The sequence below is a fragment of the Eschrichtius robustus genome, chromosome 10, assembly GCF_028021215.1.
Source record: "Eschrichtius robustus isolate mEscRob2 chromosome 10, mEscRob2.pri, whole genome shotgun sequence".
Taxonomy (NCBI): Eukaryota; Metazoa; Chordata; class Mammalia; order Artiodactyla; family Eschrichtiidae; genus Eschrichtius; species Eschrichtius robustus.
In genome coordinates, this window is record NC_090833.1 from 56,390,057 (window position 1) to 56,409,126 (window position 19,070).

At 34.0% G+C, this 19,070-nt stretch overlaps 1 protein-coding gene across 3 annotated transcripts in view; it reads right to left on the reverse strand.

Moving 5' to 3' along the window:
* The window catches only part of BRD10 (bromodomain containing 10), a 104,056-nt gene that overhangs the window by 37,155 nt on the left and 47,831 nt on the right, over positions 1-19,070 (reverse strand). For all 3 annotated transcript variants that reach the window (XM_068552693.1, XM_068552692.1, XM_068552691.1), the window contains 2 exons: positions 12,836-14,253; positions 2,795-2,874 (listed from right to left, as the gene is read on the reverse strand). In XM_068552693.1, coding sequence (XP_068408794.1) covers positions 2,795-2,874; positions 12,836-14,253 — 1,498 coding nt within the window. The remainder of the gene's footprint in view (positions 1-2,794; positions 2,875-12,835; positions 14,254-19,070) is intronic.

Genomic DNA, 19,070 nt, shown 5'->3' on the forward strand with positions numbered 1-19,070 from the left:
AACAATCCTATAAGGTGGGAACTATTATTATTCCATTGTACAGATGAGGAATTGGAAGCTTTGAGCGGTTAAGTAACTTACCTAAGGTTATCAAGTTAGGGCTAAGATGGCATTCAAACCCAAGTAGCCTGGTTCCAGAATCCATATGCTTAAGCACTATCCAGATTACTGATATCCACCTAGACCCACTGAATCAAGGATGGACCCTTAGAGGATGAAACCCAGGATTTTTCATTTTTAATAAAAGTATCAGATTATTTTTATACTATTTAAAGTTTGAGAACCACTGATGTAACTCCTAGGAAAAACTGGTACAGATATGGTTCGTCCCATTATAATATATACACAAATATAAATACAATAGGTCTTTGACTGCTTACAGTGTATACTTTAAATAGGGGTGGGATGATTATTTTTTTACACTGAGGTATAGATATTTTAGTTGTGTATATAAATAAACACGGATTCTTCCTGAAGCAAACAGGCTTATAGGTTTGATCTAGTTTTTAAAAAGTCAACAACCACTATCAAATTAAAAAGTAGCTGAGGTCAAAACAGGATTCACTTTTTTAATTCACCAGAACTTAAATACAACAACAACAACAACAACAACAACAAAAAAGAACATTTCACACAATTTAATTCCTGGATATGTTTCTGAGGTGCTAAATGTCATATTGCTAGAGCTTTTGAGAAGGAAATAAATTCAGTTCTTTGTTATATAATAACCAGTCTTCTTATGTGTAGGAGTCTTTCAAATAATTAAAGAAACAAACTACATAGAATTATTACGAGAGGCAAAACTATAAGTTTTGCATGTAACAATAAAGTTTACTAGTGACTAATACTATGTCCTATTCTTTGCTTATTTGAAGCAAATGACCTATTTCCTGGGAAATAGCTGTCAATTTTCTTTCTCAGTAATACCATGGTATTTAAATTGTAAACCAGGCATAAGAACCACTGTTCTCATAAGTCTATTTCCCAACCCTAGCCAAACACACACACACACACCCCTCTCTCACCCCCAACCCCGCCTTCTTTCTAGGACACCTTAAGAACCAGGAAGAGCACTTTATTTTAAACAGTTCAATCTAGAAAAACATGTACTTTTGACCTTAAGTTTCTGAGTGGTAAGCAAATGGTCGGTAACTAACTAAAAACATCACTTAAGACAGTGTTTTTCATACTTTTTTGCCCCCAACCCATGGTCAAAAATACATTTTACACTGCATGTCAGTAAACACACACAATGGAAACCAAAGTTTTATGAAATAATATTACCCTTATTATATTTGAAACACTCTTAAAATTTCTTTTCTATTTTAACTTTGTTAGCTTAAAAAAGAAATGCTGGTCATGCAATCCACTAAGTTGATTTCATGCCTCACTAATGAATACCACCTGCAATTAAAAAACAGAACAAAACAAAAACTGTCTATGCTGTCTGTGCCACTTATTACATATAAAAATCCATCCATTAATACAGGGATGAAGGCGAATATCAACAGTGGACCAGACCTGTTCTGAGATCCATACTGCCAGGATGAATACTTTGAGGGAATAAGGAAAAAACTGAGTGGGAGAAATAGCAAAGGCTAGCATGAAATCAGTGGAAGAATGAATGACAATATACTATTATAGCATTAAATAACACACACAAGCAATAGTAGAAAGGCCTCTAAGTAAACAGTAAATACACTTTTTTGTTTTTAACTGAATATGCTGGAACCAAGGTTACTTTATATAAAGGATTTTGTAGAAATGGTTGTAATTCACCCTAAGGATGTCATGAAAAATATTCTAAAATACTAAAAGAAAAATGTCTATTTTCTTTTACTGTTCATTTAAAAGTATTAAATTTTACCAATTAGTAGCTTCCATAAAAAACACTTCCAAAATAGAATTTTTACTGAAAAAAAGATGTGTCTACACTTTTGGACATAGGTAACTGTTAAACTCACATTACATATTATCAATATTTTCATAGTTATTACTCCTTTACTTTCTTCTTTAGTTGAGATTCACAGAAATTCATTTTAACATCACTTTTTTTTTGGCAATTAAGTGTTAATTTTATGACCTAAACCAGAAATAGATTGGACATGCTGATACAAAGAAAAATTTTAAAGAAATAGTCATTTGTTGTAGAAACTCATCTTTTATAAAGTAGAAAATAAAAGTATTATTTAACTAGGGTGAACTTCTCTGCTTATTCTAGTATCAGCCACAAACAGAAAACTCTTCACATAATCAGACAGCAGTACATACAAGTACTTTTTTCTTTTTGCAGAAAGGTTTAAAAAACCATTCAATTAACTTTTACTTAATATTCTCTCTGAAGTTCATATATAGCTGTGTTAAAAGTTTTGTTTTTTAAGTTAATAAGTCTACTATTTTGATAGTGCCCAAATAAAAGAAAATAAAATGGATTACCTACACAATGCTACCACGTAAAAATTATAGTTAGTTCTTGGAAGACTTTCATCTACACATTTACTTGATACATATATATATATTTCTATTAAACTACTTCTACAAAACAGTATAGTGTACAGAAAACCACAGAGATCTTTGACTATCAAGAGACAAAAAGAGAGGTAAAAATTTTTGAAATACTAGCAGATTAAATTTTAGCTATGTCTACACTTGCAGGGAAAAAGTCATAGTTGGAAACATCTCATTAAAAGTATCGTGTGTTATGGCGGAATTTAGCCAATCTCTTGAGGAACAATATAAACACTGAAACAAAAAATTAAACTAAAAATTACTGAGACAAAATTGAAACATTTACCTGAAATTCTGGTACAGTAGGTGACTTTGTGACAGTTTTCCTCTTCTTTGTGATTGCTTTTTTAGATATGGATTTTTTTCCTTTCAAGATTAAAAGAGAAAAGCTTCATAATGCTGTTTATAGCACTTCATTAACAAAAACCAAATTACATAGAACCTTGAAAGTTAAATTATAACTAACAGATGGCTTCTAGTGAGTCAAATAAAAATGATGAATCAAAACAAGCCCCAGCAAAAGCAAACATTAAACTATAACTACCTGTAACAGACATATTAACAAATGGTGTTTTCTTTCTATAAGAACCAAACTATTATAATCTCCAATGTGTTGCAGAGTACCAGAATTTATTACAGTAAGATTTGGCAAAAAAGTCACATTACTACTGCTTAGTTAAAATCTAATTCACAACTTAAAATGAGGTTACATAAGAAAAAACCTTACCTTTAACAATGACTTCTGTAGTCAGGAACTTGCATAGAACTATACTCTGAAGACTATGGTCTTTATTCAACCTAATGTGAAAATCCTCTCAGTAGCTTAGGAAACAGGGTTTTCCTTCTATCCCTTTAGTTCTGCACTCACCTAATGGGCTACCGTTGGCAGTATTCAATAACCAGTTTTAAAACAAGGTAAACATCTCCCTTTAAAGTGCACCTAGTCATTTGTGCAATCAGCAATCACCAGGAAAAATAAATCCACATTCTTAAAGAAATCTATTTGAGCATAAAGTACATATAATCTAAAACATGTATTTAACCAGACAAAAGAAATATGTACATACATATAACCTCTATTTTCCAGTAAGGAACATATTCAAGTAAATGTTTTTCCCCCCATTTGCAATCAGCAAAATCAATTAATAAATTTTTATTTATTCAACAAACATGAGATACAGTACAATTAATGGGGACAACAAAAAATTATAAAATGGAAACCCTGTCCTCCAAGAGTTTACAATCTATGTAGGGAATAAAAAATTAATTAGAAATACTTAAAAGTTAATTTTAGTTCACAATCATTTGTAGGCTAAAGTCATCTTAAAATTTACTTTTTTTTCAAAAGAGAAAACGACTAAGTACCGAAAGCAACTTTGCTATACTACATAAGCCCTATTGTTCTTTTCTAAATGTTTTCCTGCACAGATGTGATCTTCTTGAATGAAAACAGTTAATTTTATTGCAACATTTTATTCAACTCATAAGCGCAATTCCAGTTTACAATATAATTGTATTTTCTTCTGTTTTTCTCTTTTAATCATATCATAGAACTGTAATTTGGGTCATTTCTAACTTTGACTCAATAAAATGCAAGTACACCATACTTGAACTACTGCAAATTTTCAGTTGCTGAGATTCACATGGGTTTTAGTGTTTTGTTCTACTAGGCAACAATCTTGTTATTTGACATTCGCTTTTAATTAAATTAAAAAACCTAATGTAGGGACTTCCCTGGTGGTGCAGTGGTTAAGAATACACCTGCCAATGCAGGGGACATGGGTTCGAGCCCTGGTCTGCGAAGATCCCACATGCCGCGGAGCAACTAAGCCCGTGAGCCACAACGACTGAAGACCACGCGCCTATAGCCCGTGCTCCGCAAGAAGAGAAGCCATTGCAATGAGAAGCCCGTGCACCACAATGAAGAGTAGCGCCTGCTCGCCGCAACTAGAAAAAGCCCGCATGCAGCAACAGAGACCCAACACAACCAAAAATAAATAAATTAATTAAAAAAAACTAATGTATATTTCTTTTATCACTGTTATTTGCTTATGTGCTCACACAGTACCTACACTAGAACTAAACTCATACAAAAACAAGTGGGTGGGTGGCTGCTTTAGCAATATTCAAGGAGAAGTGATTAAATTCTTGGTATCTCTATAATACAGCTAGTTACTGATTTCTAAACTGGATGCAATAGGTACCTCTCAAGGGGACTGATAAATCTGAACACCAAAATGCCTTTCCTCTATATGCTACCTTTACTATGCTTGAAAGTTCATGGGAAAAGATTTAACTGCTTGCTGACCTAAGACAGCAATTGGAAGGAAATGAAATCCTTCCTCGTTCCTATTCCCCACGCCCTCAGCACTCTTCTAACTAGCTTTTTAAAAAATAATTTGATTTTGTATTTATTTATTTATAAGCACAACAGAGGTCACTCTTGATATTCCCAATTAATTTCATATTGTTGACACAGAGGCACTAAACTTAGGTACTAAATTCTCAGTTAACTCTAACAGTCACTCTGTTTGACTGTAAATTAAGTAAATTAAGCAGCTGAGGTGGTTACTAGGCATCTCCTTTCATCATGTCAGTAAGATACTTAAATGTTATTAAGTAACTAGAAGTAGTACTGTGCAGTAGTTTTAAGCTTGAGTTTTGGAACTAAACTACCTGGGTTGGAATATCAGTTCTAACCACCTACTAGCTGCAAGACCTTGAGCAAATTATTTTATTTCCTTGTGAAGTTTCATCATCTCTAAAATAGGGATAACGATATCACCCATGTTGTGAGAATTAAACGAGTTAAAACACCTTAAGAGCTTAGACTACTGCTAGGCACATGGTAAATCACCAATAAATGTTAGCTGTTGCTCTCATGTGCCTTAGCTAAGTTGTGGTAAAAGTTTAAACAAAATGTTTATTATCTTTTAACCTTCTTCAAATTCTTTTAACTTAGTCCTTCATTTTATTTCTTCTTGCTCTTATGTCCTATGTGCTACCACTCGACTTTGTACACATATCAATTAATGTAACACTTATCATACAGTATTATAATTATCTGTTTATATGTTTCTCTTCCTTACTAGATTGGGAATTATTGACAACAGAAATCCTATTATTCATTTTTTTTTTTGGTTTTTTTTTTTTTTTTTTTAAAGATTTATTTTATTGATTGATTGATTGATTGATTGCTATGTTGGGTCTTCGTTTCTGTGCTAGGGCTTTCTCTAGTTGCGGCAAGTGGGGGCCACTCTTCATCACGGTGCGCGGGCCTCTCACTATCGTGGCCTCTCTTGTTGCGGAGCACAGGCTCCAGACGCGCAAGCTCAGTAGTTGTGGCTCACGGGCTCAGTTGCTCCGCGGCATGTGGGATCTTCCCAGACCAGGGCTCGAACCCGTGTCCCCTGCATTAGCAGGCAGATTCTCTCAACCACTGCGCCACCAGGGAAGCCCCCTATTATTCATTTTGTACATACAGCATTTAGCACACAAGAGAAATGATCCTTAAATATAAGAATCCTATACTTCATCAGAAATTTTATCAGTTTGGGGATAGAAAAAGGGAGGCAGGTAATTGTTTACAATTCTGAGGGTCAATCTGAGTCCATTTTATAATGAGGAAAACACTGACAGACAATTTAAATAATTTACACAATTTACCAAAGAGTTTCACAACATGACCTAGGAACGGTAGTAAGGAAAATAACATTTATTGATAGCCTACTATGTGTCAGACACTTAGTAAGGTGATATATAAATTACCTCAGTTAATTCTGAAAACCACCCTCCAAGGTAGGCAATATCCCCATTTTAACATGGGATAAATGAAGATCAAAAAAGTTACTTAACTTACTTAAGTGTTACACTGTAATAAGTAAGCCCCATAGCCAGGGACTCTAACACCAAAGTCCAAGCTCTTTCCATTATGTAATTCTAACCTCTCAAAAATCATAGTTACCATCTATTGATTCCTACCGTGTGCCAGGCACCATGCTAGGTGCTATGCGTTTGCTTGCTATTCCATTAAACCTTGTAAAAATACAGCAAGGTAGGTATTACCTCATTTTTCACAGAGAAAGAAACAGGCTATAAACAGGCAAATAAATTGACGGAGAACTTACAGCTAATATGCACTGGAGCATATATTTGTACTAGATCTGTCTCACTTCAAAGCTGTGCTCTTTTTATGGTAAAATACTGCATTTTTTTCAGACATTCTACAGGGAGGTAATCTGCATCTGATTGATTTCAGAGCATTCCTTTTGATTAGGGTTATAAGATTTGCATATTCACTATTACTTAATACCTTGAGACTATGTCCTCCACAAAACAATTTGAATACAAATTTTCCTGTATTCTTCAATAAAAATCAACTGTTACTTTTTATTAAATATTACTTTTAAAATGGAGCATGGGATACTGTAAAACCACACAGCCTTTGTTTTATAATCTGTTTTTGCTCCAGGGCAAGATATATAGAGGGCAAGTTACATACTGCCCCCTAGTGGGCTTCCATTCCTCTACCACTTACTTGATCATACCCAGGGCTTTTACCTCCACTGCCCTAAATCACCTAGTCCCATAAAATATAACTGTCAGAAGTCAATTTAAAACATACAAAGAATTTCAACACAATTCCTGAGCCTAAAACACAAACATGGGCAAAAAGTGAGTGTCAACATGCACCTACAAATGGATAAGGAAACTAAATATGGCCTAGTAATTAATGATACAAGCACAGCCTAATGAAGCTTTTTAAAATTATGCTTAGATCAGCTCTAGAAGGAAGCCCAACTTAAGAGAGAAAAATATAACTAAAAACATATTTCACACTATAACTTAGGCATAAAGTTGTAGTATTCTAGAATATGGAGATACACTTACCAGAAAAATTAAGGTGACTATCATTCCCAATCCAACTCTTTCCTTAGTCTCTTATTCTTCATCTTTACCTTCACCTGGTTTTCCTGCCTGTATTCACTCCTTGGCTCCTTGGACTATTCAGGCTTCCACTTCAATGCTCCTAGATTCGGCCTTCCCATGTTTAAAAATTATTCTAACACATACACTACTCTCTCGGTACTTTCATTTTAGGAATATTAATGTGAGTGGATACTAAGACATTAATCACTGTTAAAAGTAAAAACCCAAGAGCATTTGTATTATAAGTGATTCTGGCAAGTGCCTAGCTAGACTGTGAAGTCAGAGAAACAGTCTAAATATGGCTTTAATTTACTAAACGTCCATATCTTGGCCAATATGTTTCTGGAATGTTCTAAGTAAGCCATTTGACTTTAATAAAACAGCTGATTTTCCTTCTATTCTCCTTGCCTATGAGCAAATTTCTCATCATACGCGCATTTTTTTAACACTATAAAATAATTCGATAACTCCTGAATACCTATTTCTTTTTTTCCCCTTTAACTCAGAATACTGAATTAGTTGTCAAATTCTGCTATTTACTGCAACATCTCTCTCAAAATGTTATTTTCTTCTGTCAATGTGATAGAACAGTCACATAATCATTCCTTATCTGGATTTAGAATTTCCTCTTCCTGGAGTTATCCTCTACCCCTTCATTTTTATAAACATTGCCAGTTTCTTTTTATAGCTCTTTAATGGCATCCTAATAACCCTGCAACATTCCTTCTCCTAATCCTGCCATTCACTTACTAGCTGTGTGACCTTGGATATGCTAATAAACCTCTCTGTGCCTCAGTTTTTAAAAATCTATAAAATCTATATAATGGGGGTAATAATAGCATCTACTTATGAGTTTTTATGAGGATTAAATGAGACAATATATATAAAGGCTTAGAATAGTGTCTGGCATGCAGTAAGCATTATATGAGTATTAGGTTTTTGGAGGGGTGGGGGAAGTAGAAGGCATTAAAATAAAAGGACGTGGAGTATAGTTGATTCTTTCAGTCTTGTATATCTTGGCATCTTGAGTTGGTCCTCTTAAGAATTTTTCCCATAAAGACACACATAGTTAGGTTCTATAGTAATATTAACACAGAATTATACAACTGTTTCACAGATAAGGGCCTGGATATAATCAAATATTGTAGATTACATTACTTTCTCAGTCATTCCCTATAAAGCAGCTCATTACTTTCACACATTTGATATATTTTATTTCAAGCTCATTTCCCTGCACTGTATTCCTGATTCAATTATCTAAAATAGCACAACATACCCAGAAAGATATCACCTCAAAATGGCATATTTCCACCATTCAAACACCTTTTAAACCCTCAACTTTTCAACTTTTTCCTTAAGTTTTTCTCTAATTATGCTTATTTTTTCAGTGACACTTGGCTTAATTACGCTTCCATGGCTGTGCTCACATTATTAACCATTTTTCATCTACCCAATCCCCATTATTCTTCAAAGTCCTTCATCTTCTATTAAATCTTACTATAGCACACATGGATTTAGCCTCTCTTTGACCTTTGTACGGTCTTTACCATATACTTAACAACTATTAAATGAGGCTATTTACTATTTTTGAACCTTAATTTCTTCACCTATAAGAAACTAACACCACTTGTCTTATTTATTTTAATTGGTTTAGAGGAGCTAACACAAAATGATTTGGTTGAAAATAATGACCATGTAAGGAGGGAAAAACCCTCCAAACCAAACTGGTTGAAATGAGTAACTTAAAATACCACAAGCCTTTTTGTAACAATTAATGTATCTTGAATCATTTTTGTCTTTTTCAGGTTTTACAAAAAGTCCTCTCATTTTAAAATTTCTCACTCATTTCACTCAACTCTATCTGCTCTACACAAGCTATAATAGTGTATTACCAAAAACAACCAAAATGTCCAATAAGGAGGTTGGTTAAATGGACTACACAATACACATAATAGAATTCTACACAGCCAATTAAAATGATGCTATAGAGACCTGTTTATTGCACAAAGATGTTCATGGTATACTGTCATGTGGGAAAAAAGCAGATTGTAAAATGGTATGTATAGTAGAATCCTATTAAAAAATATAAATGCCTTAAAAAACTGTGAAAGATACATATTAAGGGATAAATCTTAGTTATATCTGGGAGAACCACATTATGTGTGTTCATTTATTCATTCAATAGCTTCCTACACAATGTGTTAGTCACTGTGCTAAGTGCTAGGGATGCAAAACCAGAAATAATCCTTCTGTTCTCAAGAATGTTATAGAACAGAGGGAGACAATCATCAAAACAACCTAGAAATAAATTCAACTATTAAGAATAAATTTTATAAGTAAGTATTATGAAGGAGAAGTATCTAGTGCTATAAGTATGCATAATTGGGAAAATGCCAATGTTTTTCTATTCTACAATGCTTCCAAGAGTAAGGAGCAGGCTTAAATAAATGAAAATAAATTCAAAATTTAAAAAGCAGAAAGAAAAGTTCAATTCTGAAAAACAGATTAAAATGCTTATGGACTGCATAAGTGCCTCACAGTGCACTAAAATTATCAAATCATTTTCAACCAATTTATCTTTGTGCCTTCTACTAAAAATCATCTGCCGTCACAATAAGAAGGCTTTACTAAATCTGGAGATTCCACCAAAATTTAAGGCCTGTGTAATCAACATAAATTGGACCAGGTTAACTACATAAATCCAGATTAACGACATTTAGTCCACCCTAAGTAAAGGTTCATAAATCAGCCATGGGTGACACAGCTTATCCCAAAGCATATTCTACAGAATACTATTCCTTGAAAAAAGCTCTGTATTCAAGTAAACTTGAAAAATACTAGGTTAAACAAAACTAAACAGTTTTCTTCAAGATTTTCTGAAGTCCTTAATATACTGGCCCAGAATCACTTATGTACAATTCTACAGTCCAAAAGGTTCTGAAAACTGAAGTTTTAAAAATAATTTATATGATAGCAAAACCTGACATAAACTGTTATGAGGTTCTTTATAGTCTTCATCTCATTTAGTTTGACTATTTCATACATTTTTCTGTAGAAATTATACATTTGATTACAGGGGCTGCCCTAAGCTCCACTGGAGATGTTATTTAATAAACATTATATATAATACCCTTCTAAAATCTGAAGATTTCTGAATTCCAAAATACATCCGGTACAAGAGTTTTGTAAGATGCACTGTGGACCTGTACTAATGCACAATGTGAATCTATAAGAGGAATATTTCCCAAACCTGTGACCATGAAGCTCACTTTTAAAAAGAGTAAGAAAGGAAACACTGGATTAGGGTATGCCCCTAACTATAAAAGGCCACAATGTCACATACTAATAAAAAACCTCAAGGCAAAGCCTCAGATAGACAAGTGTACAGAAAGAGGTAAAACAGATGTTTTGTTGTTGTTATATCATTTTACGTAGTACTGTTATGCCAGTAAGAAGTTTAGTGAAGAAACTAAAGAATTGGCCTATGCTTACTCAGTACTAACAAGGGAGAAGGAAACTGTATTGGCCAGATCCTAGTAATTGTGCCACTGAAAACTGACTTTCCAAAATTTGCCCTGAAGATAAAATGAGAAAGTGTATAGGCGAGCGCCATTATTTACTTCTACTTCATTCCTGTAAGCCTTCTCTTCCCAACAAACAGGCTCAGAGAGCATGAACCGTACTCACTGAATTTGCTTCTGAGTTTTATTCATCCACTTGTCTAGAACTGGACATGCAACTCCCACAAATTTTTTCTCTGATCTACAAACACTCTGAACTTCCATTTTAAAAATGAAGCAACACTTTATTTGCTTACAATACAAACTCCTTTTAATTCAATCCTTAGGAGTTAATATTTTTATTCTGCTATTGGTATAATCTGTATAGGAGCTACATCAATATCTATTTTATTTTATAAACCATCATAAGCCATAATTACCTTTGAACACGTGAATAGTAGGTCATAAATGAACACTTAAAAGGTTTTAGGTGATAATGGTATTAATAAAACAATACTACATGCTTTGGAATTGAAAACAGTTTTTAAATTTTAAAATATTATTTAATATATTAGAGGCTAACATTTCAAAGAGAACTTGCCAAATCAGTAAAACTAAATTTATATAGCCTAATGGATTGCTTATAAAATTTAAAGGATTTATTGCTGAGAGTCACTTTAAAAAAACTGTAGCTTTTTATCATCTGGGTCAATGTGGACCACTTCGCAATTTTTAGTTCAACAAATTAAGCCTGTTCTTGATGGTAAATTTTGTACTATTTCTTTATCAATTATCCATTACATACACATTTTAAAATACATTTAATTGTATTTAATGATTTAAATAACTAAGGTATAACAGCAACTATATCAGCTAAACAAAGTTCACTCCCTCATTTGCCAACTCATCAAATTATTGTCAAATCTTCATTACCTTTGTTACTGAGGGAAGGAATAAAAAACTGAAATCCATAAATAATGACAATAAATCACAACTCATTTTAGTAAACAATTCAAGTTTTCCCCAATCCAGCAACTTTTTATTAGTGTTAATAAATGAAGTTGATCATCTGCTTTTATCTCATCTATGCTCTTAGTAACTGAGACATAAACTGATTAAATGGCAAACAACAGGAAAAGCAAAAGCACCTGAGTAATTATAAAAAGAGAGCAAACGACCACTGAAGACTTTATTCATAGGATTTTTTGTTGTTATTGTTCAAACAGGCTTGTGGAGAATACAGTGAGTACTTAAATCTGGTGTAAGACAAACTTATAAATCCTGTTAAAAAAAAAAAAGCTTCATATCTTATTAGTTGATGTAATTTTTTCCTTATAGTTCACATTTTTTTCTGGATATGAAAATATATACTAAAATAATTTTTCAGGAAGCTGAAAAATATATTATGTGGGAAAAAACTAAGACCCAGAAAAATAATCTAACTTGCCTTGGTTTAAGAAGCTAGTTGCTATGAACTTTAGCTCCGGGAATGATACCTCTTGATATCAGTGCTTCTTCCATTGCACTGTACTGCCCTTAGCCTGGGGGAGAAAACACTTCTTAAAAATGATGGGAGGCATCACTTATGGAGAAATTGGTCCAGAGAATGTAAAAACATAATGCCCAAAGATTCTCAACTGAGAATTAAATTCAAATGTATTACACCAGTATTTTGTTGTTGTTAGTATTATATATAAAACCTCTTCTGCTCTGGGTTTTAATTATAGGGACTAATATAAAACTTGACCTTTAAAAAAAACACACACACACACACACACACACACACACACACACACACGTTATTTCATTTTGTCAATCAGAGCCTTCCATGATGCCTAATTGAAAGCACTACTTGAAATATGCTAAAATGTAATTCTCACCCATTTGTGTTAGCTTACCAGATTTGTGCTTCTTGTGTTTTGCTTTCTTTTTGATGATCAATAACTTATTCTGGATCTCAGGTTTGTAAGACTTGAATGCAAGGGAATGAAGACCTTCGCGCTTTCTTTGTAAGTTTTCATTCAAAACATCTTTCAATTTCTTTTTTTTCTTTTTCTTCTTTTTTGCCCTCATTTTAGTTACTTTGAGTTTCTTGTGGCTCTGCAGTGACTGTTCTAATAGAATATCCCTTACAACTTTGTGGCAGTTAATTTCTGGATGATCACTGTGACTTCCATTTACATGTATTTGGCAAGATTTCAGAGCATTTTCTTTTAAAGGACTGGGTTCAGGCTTTACTCTGGAAGCTTCACCATATTTTTCCTGATTTTCTATAAACCTTATTTCACCTGGACTGAGAGGCTCTCCAAAGCCAGTAACTTCCCCTGGGCTCCCTGGTTTCTCTAAATTTTCTTTACAACAATCAGTTATTTTCATTTCACAGGGCCTGCGAATTCTAATTTCACAGTTGGATTTCACTTCCATTTCAAAAGAGATGTCATGATTATCCAAGTTCATTTTAGCAGGGCAGCAAGTTGGATCAAAACTAATTTCCTGCTCTTTCCTGAAGGCAGAGGGCAGGCCTTCTCTACTACACCTATGTTCTCCATTACTTGCACTAACATAGTCACACTTCAATTTCTCCAGTTTAATCCGAGGTACTCTTTGTATTTTAATGGGTGGAACTGGAAATTCTGGGGCTTGAAAAGGTCTCTGTTTATAAATCCGTACATCTGCACCACAGAACTGTGGGAAATGTACATAAGCATTCTCCAAATAATCGTAACCAAGGATAACTTCCCTGCATTCATGAATAGGCTGTCCAAGTACAGCATCTTGAACTTCCTTTTGTGTTTCATACACAAAGTCACAAAGACCCTTAAGTAACCACACTTTTTGGTAGAAAGGTAGTTCATGAAAAGGTTTTTCTTCCAATGGATTAACTTCTCCAAGAACTTTAAAAAACTGAGGACACAACCCAAGTTTTTCAGCACAGTTATTGGGATTTTCAGTCTGCCCTACAGCTGTGTACCACTGCTGTACTTTCTGTCTCAGTGCTGCTTCCCAGGTTCTATAAGGCAAAGTAGGTCTTCGATGTAAGGTAGGTCTGCGATGGGGAGGACTTAATAGAGAAGTCATTATTTTAGATAGAAAGGCGTTACACTGAGGCATCAGAAGACAGCGTTCCAATTCATAAAAGACTATTTCTGGCAAATTTAGAATTTGCTGGGCTAAACAAAGGAAATGCCCGATTGCTGGAATTTCCCACATGGTCTCCATACAAGTTGGAGCTGCTTGAGCTAGAAGTTTTCTTTCCCATTCTTCTACTTCCTTTTGACTAGCTTCTTCTGCTTCTTTTCTTTCCTGCTCCCGAAGCCTAAAGAAAATTTAACAAATTATATTATTATTACTTAAAGTAGAGAATACCATAAAATACTAAATTTTAAGTATGTCATACTTATCTTCAGTCAACAAGGCAATTGGCTGTTCCAGTTTTCACTATCAGTACAAAGTGTCCCATTAGATGTACTATTGTGTTTTTTTTTTTCAGATGAAGAAATACACATATAACTTGATCCTGAGTTTTACTGATGGAGGATTATCACTAACATTGCCACTCAAAGTAAAATTGTTCAACTCACAATGTGTATCAACTTCAAAATAAATGAAAAACATTTTTTAAATGTTTACTACACAAAAGCACAGTTCAGTGCTTTCTAGAAGTAATATAATGTCATGTAAGAGCTGTAAAGATGTTTACATCCTTTGACCCGATAATTCCACTCCTAAAAAGTTATTCTAAGAAGATAATTCAATTGAAGCAAAAAGTTACATGTTTGTCAGTGTTAACTGGAGTTCTGTATAAGAAAAATAAAAATATAAAGAAGTTGTATTACATAACTGGGAAATAAGCTGGCTATATTATATAGCCTTAAAATTAAAATTATGAATATCATGTATAAACACAAAAAATATCAGAACACAATATAGCACTTAGCAAACAACAGCAATAATGAAAATATGCAAATACTGAACAAGGAGATGACAGTATTCCAAAAATATGTGAATCCTATGTTGATGAGATTATAAGTGCTTTTTTCCCCTTAAAAATTTCTTTACGGGCACTGCTTTAAATTTTCTTAATTAAAAAAAATTAAATTAGATAAAAAGAAGTCTTTGTGATCTTGCATTAGGCAATGTGTTTTTAGATATGGCACCAAAAGCACAGCAACAAAAGAAAAAATAAAGTGGTCACCATCAAAACTAAAAACTTTTGTGCTTTTAAAGGACATCATCAAGTGAAAAGACAACCATGGAATGGGAGAACATTTTTGCAAATCACGTATCTAATGAGAGATCTGTATCTAGAAAATAAAAGAACACTTATAACTCAATAATAAAAGGATAAAATAACCCAACTAAAAATGGACAAAGTATATATTTCTCCAAAGATGACATACAAATGAATAATAAGCACATGAAAAGATGCTCAACATCATTATCCGTTAGAGAAATGTAAATCAAAACCACAATACGATACCAATACATGAATTGGTATCTCTCTTACGATAATGATCTTGAGATGATTATCGTGAGAGAGATACTAACAGTTATTGGTAAAAATATGGAGAAACTGGAAACTTCATACACTATAAAGGATATAGCTACTTTCAAAGGCAATCTAGCAGGTCCTCAGAAGGTTAAACATGTGACCCAGCAAACCCACTCCTAGGTATATGTCCAAGAGAAATGAAAATATAGGTCAACACAAAAACTTGTATATTAATGTTCATAGTACCATTACTCATAATAGTCAAAGAGTAGAAATACCAAATGTATTTGGTATTTGTATATCCATCAACTGCTGAATGGATAAATAGAAAGAAATCATAAAGATCAGACCAGAAATAAATGAAAAAGAAATTAAGGAAACGATAGCAAAGATCAATAAAACTAAAAGCTGGTGCTTTGAGAAGATAAACAAAATTGATAAACCATTAGCCAGACTCATCAAGAAAAAAAGGGAGAAGACTCAAATCAATCGAAGAACTGAAAAAGGAGAAGTAACAACTGACACTGCAGAAATACAAAGGATCACGAGAGATTACTACAAGCAACCATATGCCAATAAAATGGACAAACTGGAAAAAATGGACAAATTCTTAGAAATGCACAACCTTCAGAGACTGAACCAGGAAGAAATAGAAAATATGAACAGACCAATCACAAGCACTGAAATTGAAACTGTGATTAAAAACCTTCCAACAAACAAAAGCCCAGGACCAGATGGCTTCACAGGCGAATTCTATCAAACATTTAGAGAAGAGCTAACACCTATCCTTCTCAAACTCTTCCAAAATATAGCAGAGGGAGGAACACTCCCAAACTCATTCTACAAGGCCACCATCACCCAGATACCAAAACCAGACAAAGATGTCACAAAGGAAGAAAACTACAGACCAATATCACTGATGAAATGATGCAAAAATCCTCAACAAAATACTAGCAAACAGAATCCAACAGCACATTAAAAGGATCATACACCATGATCAAGTGGGGTTTATCCGAGGAATGCAAAGATTCTTCAATATATGCAAATCTATCAATGTGATACACCATATTAACAAATTGAAGGGGAAAAACCATATGATCATCTCAATAGATGCAGAGAAAGCTTTCAACAAAAGACCCCGAATAGCCAAAGCAATCTTGAGAAAGAAAAACGGGGCTGGAGGAATTGGGCTCCCTGACTTCATACTATACTACAAAGCTACAGTAATCAAGATGGTATGGTACTGGCACAAAAACAGAAATATAGATCAATGGAACAGGATAGAAAGCCCAGAGAGAAACCCATGCACATATGGTCACCTCATCTTTGATAAAGGGGGCAAGAATATACAGTGGAGAAAAGATAGCCTATTCAATAAGTGGTGCTGGGAAAACTGGACAGCTACATGTAAAAGAATGAAATTAGAACACTCCCTAACACCATACACAAAAATAAACTCAAAATGGATTAAAGACCTAAATGTAAGGCCAGACACTATCAAACTCCTCGAGGAAAACATAGGCAGAACACTCTATGACATAAATCACAGCAAGATCGTTTTGACCCACCTCCTAGAGAAATGGAAATAAAAACAAAAATAAACAAATGGGACCTAATGAAACTTAAAAGCTTTTGCACAGCAAAGGAAACCATAAATAAGACGAAAAGACAACCCTCAGAATGGGAGAAAATATTTACCAATGAAGCAACTGACAAAGGGTTAATCTCCAAAACTTACAAGCAGCTCATGCAGCTCAATATCAAAAAAGCAAACAACCCAATCCAAAAATGGGCAGAAGACCTAAATAGACATTTCTCCAAAAAAGATATACAGATTGCCAACAAACACATGAAAGAATGCTCAACGTCATTAATCATTAGAGAAATGCAAATCAAAACTACAATAAGGTATCATCTCACACCAGTCAGAATGGCCATCATCAAAAAATCTAGAAACAATAAATGCTGGAGAGGGTGTGGAGAAAAGGGAACCCTGTTGCACTGTTGGTGGGAATGGAAATTGATACAGCCACTATGGAGAACAGTATGGAGGCTCCTTAAAAAACTAAAAGTAGAACTACCATATGACCCAGCAATCCCACTACTGGGCATATACCCTGAGAAAACCATAATTCAAAATGAGTCATGTACCACAATGTTCATTGTAGCTCTATTTACAATAGCCAGGACATGGAAGCAACCTAAGTGTCCATCATCGGATGAATGGATAAAGAAGATGTGGCACATATATACAATGGAATATTACTCAGCCATAAAAAGAAACGAAATTGAGTTATTTGTAGTGAGGTGGATGGACCTAGAGTCTGTCATACAGAGTGAAGGAAGTCAGAAGGAGAAAAACAACTACTGTATGCTAACACATACATATGAAATCTAAAAAAAAAGGAAAAAAAATGGTCATGAAGAACCTAGGGCAAGACGGGAATAAAGACACAGACCTACTAGAGAATGGACTTGAGGATATGGGGAGTGGGAAGGGTAAGCTGGGATGAAGTGAGAGAGTGGCATGGACATACATACACTACCAAATGTAAAATAGATAGCTAGTGGGAAGCAGCCACATAGCACAGGGAGATCAGCTCAGTGCTCTGTGACCACCTAGAGGGGTGGGATAGGGAGGGTGGGAGGGAGGGAGACGCAAGAGGGAAGAGATATGGGGACATATGTATATGTGTAACTGATTCACTTTGTTATAAAGCAGAAACTAACACAATTATAATTAATAATAATGTAAATAATGTAAAGCAATTAAACTCCAATAAAGATGTTTAAAAAAACAAAAAGCATTTGACAAACTGCCAAAAAAAAAAAAGTGGTAAATCTGTACAATGGAATATTATTTGGCAATTAAAAAAAAATGAAGTGCTGATGCATGTTACAACATGGATGAACCTTGAAACATGATACTAAGTGAAAGAAGTCACCCACAAGACCACATATTATATAATACCATTTATATAAAATGTCCAGAAATGAATAGAGACGGAAAGTAGATTAGAGGTTTCCTAGGACTGGGGAGGTTGGTGAAATGGGAAGTGACTTCATAGTCTTTTTTTTTTTTTTTTTGGCTGCGCTGGATCTTAGTTGTGGCATATGAACTCTTAGTTGCAGCACGTGGGATCTAGTCCCCTGACCAGGGATTGAACCCAGGCCCTCTGCTTTGGGAGGATGGAGTCTTAATCACTGGACCACCAGGCAAGTCCCATTAGTCTTTATTTTTGGTGTGATGAAACGTTCTAAAATTGACTGCAGTGATGGCTGCACAACTCTGTGAGTATACTAAGAACAACTGGATTTTATATTTAAATAGGTAAACTCTATGGTATATGAATTATAGTTCAATAAAGCTGTATTTAAAGAAATAAAAGCATATAGGGTTTTGGGAGAGAAATTAAAATGCAACAACAAGGGGAAGAAAATATAATAACTTCTTTCTCTTGAATTTTCAAGAGTGAGAGCTCTTCCTCTAGAAAAGATGTATAAAAACATAAAGATGTGACTAATTCATGGACTCTAAATGAAAATCGAGGCACAGTGTCTGACACTGGCTATTTTTCTGTACTATCATATTGTAATCTGTTAAAACAAATACATAGTAAGAATACTATTTTAGCAATATT